The following is a 22057-nucleotide window of genomic DNA, read 5'->3' on the forward strand; positions in this document are numbered from 1 at the left end:
GACTAGGGACCGAATGGCTCGGCAGCAGTTCTGCAGAAAAGGACCTAGGGGTTACAGTGGATGAGAAGCTGGATATGAGTCAACAGTGTGCCCTTGTTGCCAAGAAGACTAATGGCATTTTGGACTGTATAAATAGGGGCATTGCCAGCAGATCGAGGGGCGTGATCGTTCCCCTCTATTCAACATTGGTGAGACCTCATCTGGAGTACTGTGTTCAGTTTTGGGCCCCACACTACAAGAAGGATGTGAAAAAATTGGAAAGCATCCAGCAGAAGGCAACAAATGATTAGGAGACAGGAACACATGACTTATGAGGAGAGGCTGAGGCAACTGGGATTGTTTAGTCTGCAGAAGAGAAGAATGAGGGGGGATTTGATAGCTGCTTTCAACTACCTGAAAGGGGGTTCCAAAGAGGATGGATCTAGACTGTTCTCAGTGGTAGCACATGACAGAACGAGGAGTAATGGTCTGAAGTTGCAGTGGGGGAGGTTTAGGTTGGATATTAGGAAAAACTTTTTCACTAGGAGGGTGATGAAGCACTGGAATGTGTTCCGTTGGGAGGTGGTGGAATCTCCTTCCTTAGCCGTTTTTAAGGTCAGGCTTGAGAAAGCCGTGGCTGGGATGATTTAGTTGGGGATTGGTCCTGCTTTGAGCAGGGAGTTGGACTAGATGACCTCCTGAGGTCCCATCCAGCCCTGATATTCTATGATTAGATTGAATGACATCAAAATCCAGAACTCATTTTTGTGTTTATATATATATACACAGAGAGAGAGAGAGAGAGAGAGAGAACACTTAATAAATGAATTTGCTTGCAGCATACATAATTAAATAATTCTGGCATGCTGCTAATTCTACTAAAATACAGCAGTTTAGAGTCAGAATTATTTTTTCAAAGGTGGCAATGTAAAACAGGCTTCATTTTTTCCTTCAGAGGTGTTAAAAGCTTTGACAAATGTATAGTTTTTAAAATTAGAAACAAATTACAGACACAAACATAAAGACAAAATGTCCTGTGTACCATTCTTTAGGCAGAATTGAAATTAACCTTTGTGACCAAGAAACTCCTTTATAACAAATTAACGCTGCATAACAGGGGTGGGTGGGTGAACTGACAGGTAAAGTAAGAAGCAGCTTGAACCTACAATCATGCAAAGCTCTGAGAATTAGATTCATATAGCTAACTCTGCGACATCCAGTCCTGTCCTACTTTCCTGCTCATTAAGGAATCCTTTCCCAGGAGAGCTCGTAGAACATTTTCTTGCTGAAATGATATTCTGTCAAAAAATGCCCTTTTTATAAAACCAAGATTTTCTCTGAGAAAATTTCAGTATTGCTGAAAAATTTGGATTTTCCATCAGGAAAATTGGAATGATGGTTCCTGGGCTGCTTGAAAGTGACGGAAGCTTTCCTGAAGTGCTGCTGAAGCAGAAAGCCCTGGCGCTCTGCCTCCCTACCTCTCCTGAAGCTCCAGGAGTCACTGAGGCGGAGTGTAATGCCATTTGGACTGCTCTGAGGCCAGGGACAGCAGGGCAAAGCCCACAATGTCAGGAGTTCTAGTTTCCTTGCTGTGGAACCAGGGTCTGTTGTTCCAGGGCAGCCCTAGTATGTGCACTGCCCCCGGGTGGGATCCCAGGGTTTCCAGACTCCCAGGCCAGCTGCCCACTCAGCAGTCATGAAATTTTGAAAAAAAATCATCATGTTGTGAGTCAAAACAAAATGAACCAGAAATCTGACATTTCAGCCAGCTCTATCTCCCAGTTTTACCCTAAATTCAACTCTACCTCTTTTCCACAGTTGGAAAATCACTTACCCACTTCAGTACTAACTGAACATATTATACACACTTATCTTTGGGCGATATTGCGTGGGATTTTCATCTTTTAAGAAGTGTATATATTTGAGCCCGAACAAGTTGAACAGATCCACTTAAATTCTGAATTTATTGCCTTGTGGTTGCCAGATTTATCCTCCCTTCCTCATACTGAGTAGTGCCTTACTCCATCAGAAGCCCTATTTTCTTCGACATACAATGTGATTCCCTTACTCATGATGAGTAGTATTTTACTACATGAGTAATTCCACTGAACACTGTGGTACTACTTATGTAGTAAGGTACTAGTCAATGTTAGTAAGGGTGACAAAATCTGGTCCTAAGAGAAGCTTTTTGATTTTAAAAAGATACTAAAAATGTTTACTTCATGGGCTGGGGCTAGCAAATCCTAATTCAGGCAAAACTCTAATTAAGTCACTGGGTGATTTCCTCTGTTAAGGTCTGAAAGATTTTCAAACAAAATTTTTAATTCCTTTTCTTATATTTTATGTTTTTTAAACCTAAGTCATTTGAGTTATACAAGCATTAAATTACATCTGTAGCATATAAGTTTCTTGAGTGTTTTTTAATTTTATATTGAATAAGAAACTTGCTATATTCTAAATTTTAGTTGGACACTTTTTTTTTTATTCCTAAATTATAAACTCCTCTTTTTCTTTTGTGGGTAGGTATTGGGAACCCCCCCCCCAAAGCTGGAGGTTTGCAAAACAATTTCTGACATAGCTTGCAGTACAGTACTGGGAACATTCACTGAACATGGGGGTGTGGAGGCGGGTATCCTTTTCCATTTTAAACACGATTATAGTTTCTCTGACAGGGAAAGAGTCTGCATTGCATCATGGCACCTTCATTTATATAACTGTAATGATTCAGACTTTATTATACCTTTTTCAAGAACATTAGGTCTCTTCACTACTATCATACACCTACCAGCAGATTATAACATTGCCAGAGCAATTGCTTCACTTTTGTTCCCAAAACAACCTATTCTCCTGCAGCTGATAACCTGAGCTTTGTGATAGAAGGCTTTTGCAGTGTCTTGAGGAATCATCACCACTGACAGCCATCTAAAAGCTGGAACAACTGTCCATCTCAGATGTACTGCTCTTGGAAATAAGCTCTTTAAAAAAAATCAATAAGGGCCAAGGACATCTTTTTCTGTTGGGGATCTTACAATGACAAATTTGTTATATATGTTAACTATCTGCTTATCTGCCAGTGTACTGAGTACACTTACTAGACATGCAATAAAAAAAGCAAATTAAAAAGGGAAAAAAGCAACCTCAAAAACATTCACATATTGATTTAAATGGTAAGCCTCATACTTTTGCTTCAAGCTCATTTTTTCCCAGTAGCTTTAAATTATTCATAGGGGAGCCATATAGTTGAATATCACCTTCTTGCCGTATTAGGGACTAATATGTGTTTTAATACTATACTGTTATACAATTGTAATAAACACACAGAAATTAATTACTTTAAAACCAGATGACTACTGATAATTTTCTGCAGGACTAATAAGGAGACATCACTATATGTGTACCATTATGAAAAATGTTGCTGTAGATGAAAAAAATCATTGTCAAAGTTCATTTCCTTTATCAGATTAAAAAGTATATTAGAATTGGGCTATTGACTGTTTACATAACAAAACCAAAAGGAACGCAAACAGTGCAAATTGAGGGAAATAATACAGCTTTTTAAAACAGCTGCATCTTAGTAAAGATATTTGGTCACAGTTCTATCTTTATTCTGTAAATGCCTTAGTGGTGTATCGTGCAAATTTTACCCCTATACGTTCTAATGCACATAAGCATTTTAGGGCCAAACCCTGGAGAAATCCTAACTCATGGAACAAGCCCACACATGATTATCTTTCAGAGTCAGCAACCTACCCCAGGGTTGTAGAATGCCTCAACTTCCACTATCACACCTTCAGGACAGCACTTGTGTACTGCATCACTTGCATACAGGGGCACTGGAGGTAATGGATGGTGACTGATGTCACAAGATTCACCCCTTTCACTCTGCTCCTCTTGTCCAAACCCATCCTGTTTGATGTATTTCTCTTCTGAGCATGAATCCCATCCTCAAAACCTGGATATATGCTTTATCTTTGAGAGCATTACCTTGTCTGACTTGTAAGCCGAAAGCCAATCACTGATTCTTTGTTTAAGCCGGCTGCTTCAATATTGATGACATCGTCTACTTCTGGCTCAGTGGCAAGTAACAGTATTGGAAACTTCCAGACACCACCTGTAGTGCACCGTATCACCAATGTTGCTGAATTCCTTCAAAATTAAGTTAAAAATATCATTACAAGGAAGGCATAATGAAATATAAGGTCAATAAATCAATGTCCAAAGTGCAAAGTAAGCCTGTGTTTCTGCAAAATTGCAGTGTATCATAATGAAAATTCAGTTGGCTCTAAATTGGAATGTAATTTTTTTATGCTGTATACCATATTATCAGTCTTACTTTGGAATGGAATGTCAGCTAAACAGCCCATCTTGTTTGCTGTATGTTAGTTTTACGAAGAAATGACCTAATGCAGAGGCAAAACAATTGGTGCGGCTGTGAGGCGTGATTCTTTTACTTATATGGTATGACTCCATATATTGCAATGGAGTTACCCCAGATTTACACTCGTGTGACAAGAATATGGGCCCCAATCCACAGAGGGACTTTAAATGCAGAGTCACAACACTGAGTGTCACAATGCTTAACTTTTGGGTGCCTAGCCAGCCAGTGGAATTCACAAATCCTTGAGCTAGGCACCTAGGCTCCCTGCAGTGGCTAGCTAGAACAGTGAAAATGGTTCAGTCCCATCAGGGCCTACAAGATTATGGGTACCCAACCAGCTGGAGCACGGCATTTCACCTGGAGCACAGGGTCACAATGGCATTCACTCACATTTGGCCTTTGTGCCCCTCCGTCAGATGGAAGGGTAACTGGGGTAAATTTGAGTGAGTGACATTGCAAGTTGGCACACGAGGTTGCAGCATGACTCAGGTTTGGCCTGGCCACCCTGCCTTCGTGATAGGCACCAGTTTGCAACGCCACTCATTGCTCTAATTTGGTCTGTGCCGTGTGAATGTGGGAAAAGGTGATAGGAGCAAATGGAGCTGCTGGACGGCTAGGATCGAGAGGAACCACCCTAATCCAGGAGCAGAACACTGAGCTGGGGGATGGGGGTGTTGATAAGTGGCCAGAAAGGTCCTGGGTCAGGGAGTGAGGGGCTGGGTGTGAGTTGCTGGTGGGCTATGGGGTGAGCAGGGAATGTTGAGGGCTATGGACTCTGAGGGGTTGGGGCAAGTGGGGCATATTGAGGAGTGGAGGGGTGAGTTGTGGGGACTGTGGATGGAATAGGGTATGTTAGCAAGTGTTGGGGTCAGGATTCCGGGGTGAGCGGGTACTGCAGAGTCCTGCACCCTACACTAGGTATGGCCACCAAGGAACAGGTAGATACAAATGGTTTCTTGGATTTCCCTTTGTCACAGGGCTCCAGATTCACCCCAATTAAAACAAATTAGGGCTGTCAATTAATCACAGTTAACTAACGCGATTAACTCAAAATTTTTTGAAAAATAAATTGTGATTAATAGCAGTTTTAATCACATGGTTAAACAATAAAAGAATACCAATTGAAATCTATTAAATATTTTTGGATGTTTTTCTACATTTTCATATATATTGATTTCAGTTACAACACAGAATACAAAGTGCACTTTCAGGTGACACTGTAAACAAGAAGCATGCAGCATTATCTCCCCTAAATGTAAACAAACTTGTTTGTCTGAGTGATTGGCTGAACAAGAAGTACGACTGAGTGGACATATAGGCGCTAAAGCTTTACATTGTTTTATTTTTGAATGCAGTTATTTTTTATACATAATTCTACATTTGTAAGTTCAACTTTCATGATAAAGAGATTGCACTACAGTACTTGTATTAGGTGAATTGAAATACTATTTCTTTTGTTTTTTACTGTGCAAATACTTGTAATCAAAAATAAATATAAAGTGAGCACTGTACACTGTGTTGTAATTGAAATCAATATATATGAAAATGTAGAAAAAATCCAAAAATATTTAAATAAATGGTATTCTATAATTAACAGTGTGATTAATTGTGATTAATTTTTTTAATCGCTTGACAGTCCTAAAACAAATGTTAAAAAATAATACACAAACACATAGGGACACTTTTCCAAGAGAGGTGGTCTCTCCTGGCTCCTCTGGATGCCATGAGACTTGGATTTTGATATTGGTGTAAGTTCTTAGTTGATGTTGCTGGGGCTATACCATTGCCAATGCTCCACTCTACTTAGTACAATGATACACACATAACCACAGTAACAACTTCACAGAACCTTCCCAAACCTCATCTAAGATGAACCACTGGCAGCTTTAATATCAAAGCATCACAATGGAAAAGGGCAAGTATACCCCAAATATTTGTTGTTAGAAGAAAAACAGAGAGAGGCAGAGCAGAGAGAGGGACATATGGGCAGGAATGGAAAGACAAAGGAATATATTGCGCCCACTACTGCCAGTAAGTCTCATAGCAGATATGGATTCTTTAGAGGTTCAGGAACAGAGACTTACCTCATTGGTTTGTTAGGTGCAAATACGATATTGAAGGTCAGTGTTATAATCCCAGACTCTGCATCCCGATCTTTTTTTACCAGATTTATAGCAACTGAAGACTCTAGCTGAGATTTAACTTTATTAGATTCATATTGAATTTCATACAGAAATTCATCTGTTGTAGAAAAACCTAAATGAAACAAGCACAGAAAATCAATTTGTGAATGTTCTAAATGCAAGCATTCTTTTTAACAGGATTATAATTGTAAAGATGTGTTTTGGTACTGGGCATGACATATACCAATTAAGAAACAGATAGGTATGTAAAAGTGGAGACATCTGCCTTCTGGTTGAACAGGGAATTTCACTACTTTCCATTGGTGGGGTGGAGAATCTCAGACAAAAAGAGAGAGGAAAAAAAGGGAAAATCACTCAGGAGAAGCTTAATGCTTATACTTCTGCTCTGATGATCAATGCGCTGGTTACCACTTTCACAGGCAAGAGGGGTATTTCTAATTCATGAGACAAAAGTAAGTTAGAAGAGCATGATGCTGTTTGCTGCTAAAGCCACTAGGGTACTATCCAAAAATCCCTCATTTGGAACATCAGTGTTAGTGCTGGCTGCCAACCAGAGAAACAGTTGCTGTACTGAAAAAGCAAAGATGTCACTCGCAGCCTGTTTTCTCTCAACCACTGTAGAACCTATTAAAAGAGCCATGAAGCAATGATGTAAGATTAACCATCTGAACATCCTGAAGCAAGTATTAGAGCCAGTAAAAACAGCAGCCTGTCTTTGTGAGAATCCACTGCGTACCCTGGGCTCTATTGAGGGGGAAAATAATTGAATAATGGGGAAGTATGTTGCTGATCCACTTAAATTAGAAGTATTAAGGGCCATGTTTCTGGGCTATCCTAGTAAAAAAGATGTGAATTATATTGGGAGTGGATTTTTATTTGGCTTTTAGATCCTAAATGAAGGAAAGAGATGTGTAAGCAAAGAAAAATTCAGGAGGAAGTAGCAGCCAAAAAGGGGACCTGGTCTCTCCGGGAGTTCACCAATGCTGGACCTGTGGCTTTTGCCTCTGGCTTTGATTCTGAAAAAAACGAAGAGCAAGTACAGAGAGTGGTACACCATGTGCCTTACTCCTGCTGCTCCTCTATTAATAACAAAATTGATCTTAATCTATGTTCAGTTTGCTATTCCTCACTTGATACAGCAGTAGCCATGATAAAGAGATGTGGCCAAGGCGCACAGTTAGAAAAGTGTGACATTAAGTCTGCATTTCATCCCAAGGATTTTGTTTCCAGTTTGAAGGTTACTACTATTTGGATTGATGTTTGCCAATGGGCTGTTCCAGCTCTTGTTCAGATTTCGAGAAGTTTGCACAGACCTTGTTGTTTACGATTGTACGAGACATTGGGAAGAAGGTTGGGGTCTGGATCCACGGACATTCTATTATGCATTGGGTCCACATGAGGGCAGCCATGGGTATGCGCTGGAATCAGCACACGCCCCTGCTACGCTCTGAGGGCTGAGCTGTAGCCACATGTCCTGATTACTCACCTGGACAAAAATGGTCTTGCAAGTTGCACTAGCTTAAATTTAAGGATTAGAGGGATGTGAGCTGACTATGCATTTATGGCCTCACACTCGATTGGTTTAGTCGGAGATGCTTGAAAGACGAGTTTTGCGGGTGGCCATTGAGCCAGCCTGCATTGACAGTATATGGAAAAATATGAACCGTGAGGTAGCCAGGATAATTTTGGGAGGGGCAGGGGTGGTGGTAACACACGGGGATATCAGATACAATGGCCCTGAACTCTTTGGGAAGTCAGAGTGCATCAGTCAGATGCTGGAGCTGACATTTGGTTCTGTGATATTAGGGATTGGGTCAGGCAGGAGATGGGTATCAGGCACATTAGGTGTGGGGTGTGTCCATGCTAATCACTGCCGAGCCTAGTGACCAGTGTGAGTAAAAGCTAAAAGGGCCAGCTTCCAGAGCTAAATGAGACCCAAGATTGTGCAGTTGGACTTTGTGCTCATGAGAGAAAAGAGCTTGAAGTCTTTGAGAAGTGGGGTTCCCCGCATTCATCCTTGTGGCCTCTGTCATTCCACATCCCTTATGCGGGTGGCAAAAAAGTTTCACAACTGAACTGAGTCCATAGGGTACACTGGGAAGGGTCTACCCTAAGTTGTTCTTTGGTTGGTGGTAAAAGCACTGTAACCCACCCTGTAACCAATTATATGCCTGCTTCATGAGAGCTGGGGTGGACAAAGTGCCCCTCCTCAAAGTGTAATTAATGAAGTTGCAGCCTGTTGTTTAAACCCACCATACATTTCTGTCAATCAGTCACCTACGTGTCCTGCTCAATATCTCTGCTGTTTTATTTAATCACAAATACAAAAGACAGAATAGTGTGCTGAAACTTCTTAAGGGTAGTCACGTCAATAAAAATTTATTCTTTAAGTAAGCATTTTTAATTCCACAATTCCCCTATGCCTGCAAAATAAATCAGTTTGTTATTTGATTATCATATATATGCTTAACTGATTTTATGTTGCTAAGCAATGCATCCGTTACCAGCAACTTTCATATGCTAAATACAGAATGCTTGTACAGGATTATAATACAGTAGTTCCAAACTCTATACTTCAATTATAAATGTGCTGTCATATAAATATATGGTCTCCCAAGTAACACATATATAGATTTTGCTATAGATGAGAAAATTCTTGGCATCATTTTTTCCTTCTCCCCATGTAATTCACACTTGGACATTAAAGTATGCATATAATTTCCTGTTCCTTTTCAAACTGATCCCTTGATAAGTATGGTGTCGAGGTGATGCACTCAGATTGAGAGACAGTGCAAGGCTTGTTGTCATTCCTCTACACAAATGCCAAAACATGGAGATTCAGACATAAAAATTAACTTAGGAGGGGAGAGAAACCAGGATATCATTTGGAGCCTACCACAGAGGCAAAATTGCAACTGTGAACAGATGTTTCTTTCGGCAGTCAAATCACACAATACTGCACAAAGGATGCCTGTTTTATAGTTCAAACAGTTCAGATGCTAGGAAGAAAATGCTGTGTCTGGTAAATTTATTATTACGTTCTGCTTTCAGTTTCTGAAAACATTTTTATTTGTTTTCCTTTCCACATTTGTAGATGATGTTTGTCTTTTTATTCACAAGTGATAAATAAATATTTATCTGCTCAGGGCTATCTGTTTTATAACCTGTTCTATGTTCATATTAGGTATTCTGTTAAAATATTTTAATATTTACAACACTAGAGGAAAAACACTGTATTTATATGTGCCAAATGAAAGTATTTGAAAGCATCTTTATGCCAGTCCCCTAGCTGGTTGTGAATCTGCACTGCAAATCTAATTTACCGCTGTTCAAAACAGAAAAATGTAATTAGATTTTCATCAGAGCTGCAAACCCTAAAGACCGTATTATCATACTATGGAAACCCTCCGTGACTATGTTAATATTTGTTTCTAGACAGTTCCGTGACACACATGCTGCCTAAATGAAGTGGCAGCTGCTAGAGGCAAAAAAGGTTGTATAGAATCACCAGAAGAGTGTCCACCTTGTGTGACTAAATCACATGATCCAAGTTCTTTGCGCTCTTAAAGGTTCCAGTTTTGAGTAAAATGAATAAAGCATCAGGAGAGAGAACTGCCATGTCAAACGCATGCGGGCAATTCTACAGCTTTTACCTGTCAAAATTTTACACCTGGTGTAGAAGGGTCATATTAACTATAATCATTCACAATTATTTTTCTTTTGAAAACCACTATTCTCTATTTACTGCCTAATACAACTGCCATTTTAGCTGGTTCAAATTGTAACGCAGTGCAGCCGACATGAAATGCAGCTTAAGTAATCCATCCCTGATTTGAAAGGCAGCCTGGTGGACAGAGCCTGGCCTGTTTTCTATCCCTAACTCGGACACTGGTCCACTGTATCACCTTGGAAAGGCCACTTCACCTCTCTGTGCCTCAGTTTCTTCCTCTAAAAACGGAGGTATTGCAAGGTGCTCAGCTCTCCATATGGCCCTGCTGCTGTTGCTTCTTCCTTGGCTCTGAGTAAGAAGCATGGTATTGGACAATAAAGTTCTTTGAATATTTAATAGGCCTGCCTCTTGGACTTGGCCAGTGTGCCACTCCTGTTGGATCCAAATCCTACAGATTCACACTGCTGCATTTTGGGTAATGCAGCCAAGAGGATGAAGAGCTCCTTGCGCATGGCTTGTTCTATCTTTTGTGTCAGAGCCCACAGGACAGCACAATGTACCTGGGAAGCTCAGGAGCTTCAATGTTCTCAGCACATTTGAAAATCACTTTTAAAATGACTAAATATGGATTTTCTGTCTTCCCCTTCCTTCTTCCTCCCTTTCTGTTTCTCCTGTTCCCCAGGCATTATTTTCAATTTTGCTCTCCGTTTTTCAGATTATTTTTCTCCCCATGATCCTTCCCTCAGTTCACTCCCAGCTCTACCACTTTTTCTAGCCGTCGCTGATCTTTTGGAAAACTTTCAGCTATCAGCCTCTTGTTTAGAGTTCTCCTCTCTTCCCCCCAGTCCCCTCCTTCAGTAGTTTCCCCCACATTCTCTCCCTCACCCTCTCTCCACATCCCCTTTCTCTCTCTGCTCCCCTCCTTTCTTTTCCGTCACACAATTTCATATAGTATTTTGAAATAGAAAGCTCAGATAAGGGAATTGGATTCTCATAAGCACTAAATGTCTTTGTCTGAACCAATTAAATTGGTCTTTTTGTTATGTTAAGATTTATATAATCTAAAAAATAACATTTTTCAGTAACTATTAAGTTTTTAATAATTGCAATTCTTTCAAAACATATCCCACTGATAATTCAACAACATCCTTTTTGTTTACCTCTAATGTTCTTAAAATAGCTAGGAATTTAATAGAATGAAGTAGTCTCTTTCTCTTTATTTTGTGACTTTTGACTTTATTAATAAAGTACTTACCTATAATCTTTTCTCTTATTTGATAAACACAAATCACTGCCCAGAGTACTGCTTTTGTATTGAATGGACAAGGATTTTTAAGGCTTCTGAGTCTGGTGACAATTTAGAAAAAAATAGAATTGCTGTTGAAACATTATTCGTAAATATAGTTTACAGTTCATCTTAATTGATTTTGTTCTATGTAGGTTTTGAAATCTTTGTTTTTTAAAAGAAAGTTCCTTTCTTATGTCGGGTTTACTTGCAATCCTGCACACAGAATTATTTGTGATGTTAAAAAGTTGTATTTTCTGAAATGGATCATAAAACCTGGATTCTGAAGAGATGAAAGTTACGTAATGCATTGCTTGTTCCGCTTACTATCTTGCATTTGTTTTGATTAGAATGTCATTTTAAAAAGGATAAAGTTGAATTCTCTTGGATCTGTCAGAAGCTACTTCATCTATTAATATTTCAGCAAAAACCCTGGGAGCTGAAGAGATGCCAAATGGATGAGTTCTGTATGGGAGTGACTTCTCAAACCTTACAATTTTTGTGAGAATGTCTGATTGAAATGTGCACTTTTGTAACTGTTATATCTATCAATATGAGACACTATCTTGAACTAACAACTCAAATGATTAAAAGGCCAGATCTGGCCCAAGATATCTGAACCAGTACCTTTTATTTAATTTATAAGAGCTGTAGATCAATACAGGGTAAAGGAACTCTCCTCTATTTAGAGTTCTCAGAGTATACTCCCTCAATAGAGCCATACTCTTAAGAGAATATATTGTCATCAGACATTCTGAACTCTCTGGCAGAAAAGTAATTGTTGGGCCTTTCCATCAATTCAGAATGCCTTTGGAAGACTCGGACAAAACAGAAGAGGAGGTGTGAGAAGCAAAGTACTCAGAGAACTTTCCTTTCCTTTTGGAATTATCTTAGTAGATCCTCATTCTTGCTAGATTTCAGAGTAACAGCCGTGTTAGTCTGTATTCGCAAAAAGAAAAGGAGTACTTGTGGCACCTTAGAGACTAACCAATTTATTTGAGCATGAGCTTTCGTGAGCTACAGCTCACTTCATCGGATGCATACTGTGGAAGCTGTAGCTCATGAAAGCTCATGCTCAAATAAATTGGTTAGTCTCTAAGGTGCCACAAGTACTCCTTTTATTCTTGGTAGAGTGACCCAAAGGTACAAGTCCCAGGAAGAAGGCTGAGCATTCCTTCGTAAATTAGAGAATTGCTGATTTCTCTCTTAAGATAAGAAATGACTGTTGGTTAGAAGTGTGAATGGAACTCCATGCAGCAGTTTAACAGGTTTCAGAGTTAGACACATTCCTCCAGTATGCTGGAGATGTTACCTTAGCCCTAATTTATTGAGTCCACAGGACATCTGGTACTGCTGAGTCATAATATTACAGGGTCTGATCTATTTAGAACATCTCTAAAAAGAGATTGATTTCCACTTGGACTAGCTCCCAAATACCACAAATAACCCTGGAGGCTTGCAACAGCTTTTCTCTTCTAGTAATAACTCAGTGCCTTCTTACACAGTTCAGCTTTCCTGAACAATTTGCGGGATGTGGAGCAAAAGAATGGGAGACAGTTGTACTGATCGTGATGGAATTCAGAAATCACCTTGGGGAGAAGTTTCAAGTGTGGATTCAGTACCACTTTATGAAGCATTGTGAGATCAGGCTCAGCCTCAAGTACCTGAATCTTATTCAGTCTCACACAGATCCAAAGGAATTCAACTTTAACGCCTAGCTGATATAATCTAATGGATATGTAGGTTGTAATGGGAGCATTACACTAAAGACTTCTAAAAACAGTCCATGTCCCAGGGTAAAATTTTGAAAATCTGGCCCAGAGGCACTTAAGATATTCAAGCACATGGAAGATGCAGACAGGTGCCTAGTAGGATTTTTAAAGACACCTAGGCACCTAGCTCCCATTGATTTCAAATGTTAATATTCCTATATCTGGTCCTAAATGAGTTAAACTGCATTTGCAAAAGCATTTAGGAACCTAAGTCCCATTCAAAGTCAACCTCTTCACAATGGAAAGGACCAGTGCTGCTGGTTTTATTTATTTATTTATTTATTACACCAGTGACTGAGACAGCTGTGGGCTGCAGGACTCCATTGTTTATAGGAAGGATAACCTTCCCATTTTTCAGAGTTTGAGAAATTTTTGTCCTTGAGCATGCACACTAGAATGTTATGTTTTCATCATATGAGCCTCAATTCCTTATCTCCTGGAGACCTGGTGATTTAAGGTTACAGATTAATCTGGCAAGCCAGTAAAAGGAAAGCTGGGTTTCTTTCGTATAGTTTGGATGTGCATACATGTGAAAATATGCACAGACAACTTTAATCAGCCCCTTGTACATACGGTCTTTAATTACATGATCACATACTATTTTTTCATAGGACACCCAGCTTCATTCAGTACCCAGGCTGGATGGTGCAGAAAGGGGAACTATTCAATATTTTGTTTTATCCTCATCATTCAATGTGTGGGCCAGACACACCATCCAAACCCCGCACTGAATACAGAATTATTAATTTCTTCATGGGCTTTTCTATGACACCCATCACAGTGTTTCACAAATATTAATGCATTTACTAGCTAGATTACTGACAAAGAGTTTTGGTGGTCATGCTTTGGCTGATCCAGCTTTGTCTCAGAGGAAGGCTTTTTCAGCTTCCTTTATGGATGCACTATGTTTGCAGGTAGGCCATGTGCTGTTAGCAGATTGTGACAAAAATACTTAGATTGGCTGTCTTTGGCGAGAAGTGTTCCAGTTTTCATGCTTTATTTTCTGCAGTTCAGTGGAGAACCATGGTGTCTGGTAGGGGTAGGGGTAATTTCAGGGCTTACTTGATGATTTTGTGGTTTTATAAAACTTCTGGTTTTTTTGAATGGAATATATAATGTTCCATAAAAAAAAAGCTACATTAAAAGAACCTTAAGGATGCAATGTCAAGCCCTGAAAATGCTAAGAAATTCCAGAATTAAGGTTGCCTGTGTAACCTTAATGCATATACACAAAGAAGCTGAATTATCGTACATCCTTTAATTACATTATCAGATAATATATTTGCCAAACTCTAACAAATCTCTACTGAGAATATCTTTGGCAGCGTAGCACATGTGATATTCCATTTTGGGAGTCGCTGTCCTGTAATAGGTTTTCCTCTCAGATGTTCTACATAGGAAACAAAGAGTTGAGTATAAACCCAATGGGGCTTTGTCCCCAGCCAGGTGAAAGGCCAAAGTTCAGTGCACATCCAGAATGTGCCTGGTTTGTTCCCTTGTGTGAGCTTGTTGGTTTTGGAAGAAAAGTAAGTATACAGACTGATTCAGGTGAAAATCAGGTTCCACCTATGAGAGGAAATTAGGGTGTGGCCTAAGCAGGATGTTGTCTTTGTAGAAAATGATGTGTGATGGGTCAGTGATAAGTGCATTTAACTCTCCAACTCAGCCACTAAGAAAGCTTCCTTTGCCATATTCTTTTAAAGTTTCAGCTAAAACAGTTCAAGACATTTCAAAGGATGAGATTAGGAAAAACAATGTTATGCCAATGTTAAAAATATTCTTTCAACCACTGCTTCTTTAGAGCAAAGACTTTAAATTTGGTAGGGGAGTGAATTTAAATTTGGTTGAAGTGAGCAGGAAGCTAAAGGCTTGAATGGAAGGTCTATAAGGGCAGATGACACTAAATTCAAATTTCAAGGCAGTGTTGGATCCCAAATAGGTGGTGTCAAGGTTCCTTCCCCACTCGGAACTCTAGGGTACAGATGAGGGGACCTGCATGAAAAACCCCCTAAGCTTATTCTTACCAGCTTAGGTTAAAACTTCCCCAAGGTACAAACTATTTTTATTTATTTATTGCTTTATTGCTGCCACCACCAAGCGTCTAACAAATACAACCGGGAAAGAGCCCACTTGGAAACGTCTTGGAATCCCCCCAAGCCCTACACCCCCTTTCCTGGGGAAGGCTTGATAAAAATCCTCACCAATTTGCATAGGTGAACACAGACCCAAACCCTTGGATCTTAAGAACAATGAAAAAGCAATCAGGTTCTTAAAAGAAGAATTTTAACTGAAGAAAAAGTAAAAGAATCACCTCTGTAAAATCAGGATGGTAAATACCTTACAGGGTAATCAGATTCAAAACACAGAGAATCCCTCTAGGCAAAACCTTAAGTTACAAAAAGACACAAAAACAGGAATATACATTCCATTCAGCACAACTTATTTTATCAGCCATTTAAACAAAACAGAATCTAACGCATATCTAATTAGATTGCTTATTAACCCTTTACAGGAATTCTGACCTGCATTCCTGCTCTGGTCCCGGCAAAAGACGCACACAGAGAGAACCCTTTGTTCCCGCTCACCCCCTGCAGCTTTGAAAGTATCTTGTCTCCTCATTGGTCATTTTGGTCAGGTGCCAGCAAGGTTATCTTTAGCTTCTTAACCCTTTACAAGTGAAAGGGTTTTTCCTCTGGCCAGGAGGGATTTAAAGGTGGTTAGCCTTCCCTTTATATTTATGACAGGTGGGAACAGTCTTTCTAGGAACAGTCTTTGAGGAACCTGGCAGATTTCCAAAATAGTTCTACCATAGATTTGAGAGTAAAACACTGAGATCGCAAACCCAGATGCAACACATTATGGAACACCCTCCAGATGGAGAAGCACTTCCACTTACTCAGGTAAGCAGCTCTTGTGGAATGCTATCTGCTATTGAGGAGGACATTCTGAAGTGCCACGGAGAAGTGAGCATCCTTTGTATTTAACCACTGATGGCCCATGCTGTGAGGTGCAGAATTTGTGTGCAGAACCCACAGATGGTTCTAAGTTACGAGACTTCTGGCTGGCAGCAACAGCAAGGGTTCTCCAGTAGGTAGCTTGTGTTGGAATACCACAGCTGCCTTGGCCAGGCTGGTGCTATAAGGAACATTCTGCCTCAATCCTGTTTCAGCTTGAGAATAACCTTGGGAATCATGGAAACAGGGCTGTGACTTGCCTTGGAACAGAACTGGGTGCACTTTTTGTTTTGCCAAGTTGCAAAAAGATCCACCATCCCAAAACCCCGTATATGAAACACCGAAGCAAGAATGGCTGTGTTGTGAAACCGTTTGTGGTCTAAGGTGAAGAATCTGCTCAGGCAATCTACCAGCACATTTTGAACACCCAGTGAGTGAGATGTCCAGAAAGTAACTGAGCTCCGTATGCATAGATTCCACAGCTTGACTGCCTCCTGGCAGAGGCTGCCTGACCTGTTCACATAAAGTACCACTGTGGTGTTGTCAGTGGGCACCTGAACAGTTTTGGCCTCAATATGAGGCAGGAGCTGTTGACATGCACAGTATATCGCGCACAACTCAAGGACACTGATGAGTAACCTGGCCTTGTGGGCAATCCACAAACCCTGAACCTGATGATTGCCCAGATGTTCTCCCACGCCATGGCTGAAGTCTGTTACTGAAATCACAGAAAGGATAAGGGGAGAGAAGGGAACACCCCTGCACACATCTTTTGTCTTCCACCATCTCCAAGATGACAACACCCTGTCGAGGATGCTTACCTAGGTGCTGATTCTGAGGGAAATATGCTGACTTGATCCATGCCTGCAGTGCTTTGAGGAGAAGCCTGGCATGAGGGGTCACGCGTGTATATGCCGCCATGTGAACTAGGAACGTAAGGCAATTCCTTACTTTGGTTCATGGGTGATCCTTGAGTGACACACGCAAGTCGTATATTGTCTGGAATCTGGAAAGAGGCCGAAAAGACCTGTCAGAGGTCGAGTCCGGGAGTGCTCCAATAAACTCTATTCTTTGTTAGAGGCAATAATGCCTACTTTTCTTGGTTCATTTTCAAGCTCAGAATGCTGAACAGATAGAGCATGTGATGGATAGCGGTCTCTACTAGGTGTCTGAAGTGACCCTGAAATAACCGATCATCCAGGTAATGGGACATGTGGACATCTCTCTGGCAGAGGCAAGCCGCTAGGAATCTCCACAGACTACATCCAGGAATAACAGCCTGTAGTTACTCCCCTAGCCATGGCCCTGACTGCAGCAATACCATGTCCAAGGAAGAATGAAGAGTTGATTGAGAGACCAAATGACATTTTGCAACAAGGGACTGAAACTGCTCCCTAGAACTTTCTGGCAGTTTATTCATGAACTGAGAGATTGCCTCCCAATTAAAATAGTCATATCTGGGCATTAAGACTGGTTATTGGCCATGTGGAGCTATAAACTTAAAGTACATCTTTCTCCTAAAGAGATCAAGCTTTTTTGTGTCTTTTCCTTGGGGTTAGCTTTAGCCCAGCATTGATGACTCCTCTCATTCACCGCAACCAATACTAATGAGCCTGGCATAGGGTGTAAGAGAACTGCTTAAACCCTGGGATGGAACATGGTATTCACTTTCTGTTCATTGGGCCACAGGTGGAAAGGAAGAAGTGGTTTGTCACAGAGTCTTGGTAGGCTGCATGATGGCCTTGGGTATTCTCCTCCACTAGCTCCACTTGTGTACCAAGAAAAGCAGCCATTCTTTTGAGGAGCTCCTGGTATACCTTAAAGTCATTCAGTGCCAAGGAGGATGCCAATACAAGAGCGTCATCCATTAATAAGGATGATACATTAAGGGGAGGCAAGGGAGAAACCTCCTGAGGTTTGGTGCCATGATACTGGCATAGGCTGCTGCTCCAAAGGAGGTTGAGGTAAGTGCAGTATACTGAGATCATAGGTTGATCAGTACCCACCATCACAGGTCTCTTGGTACTGGCAGGTGAAGACTCTGTCCGCAGTATGACTAATGAGGAGACTGGAACAGTAGCGGGCCCCAGTTATGCTGCCCACATGTTCCAATCCCAGGTTCCACTCTTCTCAAATCTCCATCCATGTGTATGAGAACGTGACCTGGAGGAAGCCCTGGACTCTTGGTAGCATGAGATTTGAGAAGACACCTCTGATTCCAACAAAGAATAGGAATATTCTGACAGCCAAGGTGGTGTATTAACAGGGTTTGTGTCTGTTCCTGAGAGACTGTGACCAGAATCTATTTCAGGAACACAGCACCGGCAGAAGTACGGATGCCTTCCTAGCTGGTGGTACCATGCAACAAGGTGGAGTCAGCACCAAAGTGTAGGATGACAAAGAAAGGGCTACCAGGCCCCTATGGTTGGTGGGCTCACAGCAGAGTGTACCAGAGCTGAGTAGTGTGGTACCTGCACTCACACCGACCATGGGTCTTCGCCCTGGATCAATGGAGACCGTGGCATCGAAAAGCATAATAAGTCTCTGTCCACTGCATCAGCCTCTGGCATTATTGGTACCTGTACTAGTGGCTGTCCTACTGTGATCAGAGATGTCTCATCTGTCAGAGATGGTGAAGTAGCAGTTGTCATGGCCCCTGGGAGAATACCAGAGTCAACGACTCAGGTCTATCAGTATGAGTCACTACAAGACAGTGGTGAGCTGAAGGGCATGCTCTATCATGGATACCAGCATGACCATCTGTGGAGGAAACCCACATTCTGGTCTTCAAAGAGCCTGACACTGACTTCTTATATTTGTGAGAACATGATTACTCCAAAGTCTTTGACCTTGAAGAAGACAGTCCCGGTGATAAGAATCTCCTGCGACCCCATCCGCCAGTAAAGCTGGCTCTGGGAAGGAGTCATTGAAGGGCTTCCCTTGGACAACTGAGGAGTTCTGATGCTAGTGTAAGGGTTGCCTTTATAAGAATGTTTTGAAGGTGTTCTCCTCACAGCTTTTTTGTCCTGGTCTTGAAGCCTGGCAAATCGAGCTTGTGTATCAAGCTGTTTTTTATGTGGCATAGGCTCCCCTGGTACTGGGCAAGGCAGGGAGTCCTGCCTGAGTGAAAAAAAGAACCAAACCAGAAAAATTATAATAAAAATAAGAAAATAACATCAAAAATAACAAAAGAAAAACAGTACCACTAGGTAAAATGAGTAGCAAGAACTTTGTTCTCAAGGAACACAGAATACTTCAACCACCAGTGGAAAGAAGGAACTGAAGGAGGGGCAAAGTGGGGCATCTCTGCCCTTTATATGCTGCATTTGGAGCACTAGGAGCCAAGATGTGGTTGGGGTTGCCTCTATGGGTACTGCTAGAAAACTCTTTGGCACTGGTCCACGAGACACTCACACACCTCTAGTGTAATGGACATATGCAAGCACTTGAACATTAAAGAGACATTAAAATCTTAAATTTAAAACAGATCTATCAGAATTTGTCATATAAATGTTAAAATATTAAAAAGACATTGTTAAGATTGATCGGCATAAATTGAAACATCCTTTAAAAAGAAGAAGCAGATTCCTGAGTATGAAAATTCAATCAGCCTCCCCAAAATCAAGCTTGAAATTCTATTAAATTTTACCTTCTCTGCCGTGTGATCCACTGGTGAGAGAACCAGGGTGCTGGCTTTCTTCACGTTGGCTCAAGTGTACACCTTGCATGACTACTTAAATACTATGGTGATGGATACATCAGAAGATAGAAGGTGAAATCCTGGCCCCACTGAACATAATGGCAAAACTCCCATTGATTTCAACAGGCCCAGGCTTTCACTCAGAGTGCAGGGTAGACATGTTGTGTTCTTCTTCCACTCTGCCTGTCTGCTCTGTTGTCATGTAACAGCGTGGTAAAATTCCCAGGAACACAGTCAGAGTCAAGGAATCATCCAATATGTATACACATGCTTGAAAATTACAACAAAGGTGATGGAGGTCTGATTTTCATAGACTCATAGAATCACAGAACTGGAAGGGATCTCGAGAGGTTATTTAGTCCAGTCCCCTGCACTCGTGGCAGGACCAAGTATCATCTAGACCATTCCTGACAGGTATTTGTCTAACCTGCTTTTAAAAATCTCCAATGATGGAGATTCTACAACCTCCCTAGGCAATTTATTCCAGTACTTTTAGGATCATCAAGACTTGAGAGTATTTATTTAGTGCCACATATGTTTTTTAAAACAGAAACAGACTAGAAAGCACATTCAAACTTCAAAGTGCAAGTTGACTCTAAAAATGGTATTGCGCGGTTTCAGGTTAGTCTCTCAAATCTTCTCACTTTAGAAGTAAATGTACAAGTGTCAGGCCTATAAACTCACCTTGACATCTGAAAATCAGCCTGTTTTGTTCCTAGCTTACATATCACCATGTGACTGGAACTCAGTAACAATTCTGTTTATGATCTGAGAGTCAGAAAATACATCCAATGAAGTGAGCTGTAGCTCACGAAAACTTATGCTCAAATAAATTTGTTAGTCTCTAAGGTGCCACAAGTACTCCTTTTCTTTTTGCGAATACAGACTAACACAGCTGCTACTCTAAAACCAGAAAATAATCCCACTCACTCACCCATAACTGTATTAGCTCTGGTCAAAAAGAAGTAAAATGACTCTGAATACACACAGGAAGCGTATCTTTCAAGTAAGGTGAGCCATTTTTACATAAAATCTTTTCAGAGTTGAGCTGCACTTTAAGGGTTGTTTTATTGTTTTTGTTTTTTGTGATGCATTCTTGATTTGGCTATTGCCAGTAATTGGAAAATAATTCACTAAACTAGACTGATAATTGACAAGTTTACAAAGAAGGCCAAAGATAGAAACTGAAAAAAGCCTGATTAATCTTTTAAGTGTCTAGTTACTTCTTGTGGGAAAACAATTATACTTTTAAGAACAAGAAAGGCAATTGACATGTGTTATTTTTGCCACAAATAAAGCTCTTAATATAAATGATTTGGATTAATAGAATTTTGCTAAATACAAGTCATTGATCCACTGTTTTTTTCCAAATTATCTTAAGCAAGAGCAATGCTTCAGCATAGCAATTTCATCCAATGCCTTATGGTGATTCTATTAAACTATTATACCCAGCTGCTTATCTGAACCATTTTAATTATTAGCCACATGTGGAAAGCTTCACATCAGCTTATGTTTGCACAATGCAACTTTGTTTGCATTTTTCATAAAACACATTGGTCTTAGTGGTTGGTTTTTTTGTTTTGCCATTTTTACTCGGATTGGAATTGTGGAATTGGAATAAATTAATTAGAGGTAGGCAACTTCATTTTATCTAACTGCAAAACCAGCTGAACAATGCAGGTTCAAAAGTTTAACATGACTGTTACTGGGAGCATATTTTGCTACCGAGAAATGGCGGGGGAAGGGCACAGAATTAAAATTGTAAATGAAAGAAGGGAGTATAGATCCAGTGAGTCTGTCTTCAAGCACAGTTGCAGAAGAGATGACAAGGTGGACTGACCTGAAGATAGGGCAAACATTAGGAAAATGTACTTAACTTCAAGAGCAATTGGAGTGTGTAATAAACTGTCAGGGGAGGTGGTTTAGGAACTATCAGTGGATATTCAAGAACCAGATATGATAAAAGAAAGGATGATAGGAAGAGTTCTGCAAAATAAAATGCGAATGGATTTTGGTCTTGCTGGTTCTAGGTATACATTTATGTTTATTAACAGTATCAGTGTGAGGTGGCTCTCCCAAAATCTAGGCAGATATCTGAAGAAATATGGATTTTTTTTTTTTGGGCAGGGCAGGGGGAGAGGCTGAATCTCTTACTACTTCCATTCAGATGAAAAA

The 22057-nt window shown here is 40.5% G+C and overlaps 1 protein-coding gene across 1 annotated transcript in view; it reads right to left on the reverse strand.

The window, feature by feature from the left end:
* The window catches only part of CFAP47 (cilia and flagella associated protein 47), a 642446-nt gene that overhangs the window by 23216 nt on the left and 597173 nt on the right, over window positions 1-22057 (reverse strand). The window contains exons 61-62 of the mRNA XM_037902107.2: window positions 6442-6613; window positions 3964-4125 (exon numbers count right to left, since the gene is read on the reverse strand). Of these exons, the coding sequence (XP_037758035.1) occupies window positions 3964-4125; window positions 6442-6613 (334 nt within the window). The remainder of the gene's footprint in view (window positions 1-3963; window positions 4126-6441; window positions 6614-22057) is intronic.

This window comes from Chelonia mydas, chromosome 1 (genome assembly GCF_015237465.2).
Source record: "Chelonia mydas isolate rCheMyd1 chromosome 1, rCheMyd1.pri.v2, whole genome shotgun sequence".
Lineage (NCBI taxonomy): Eukaryota > Metazoa > Chordata > Testudines > Cheloniidae > Chelonia > Chelonia mydas.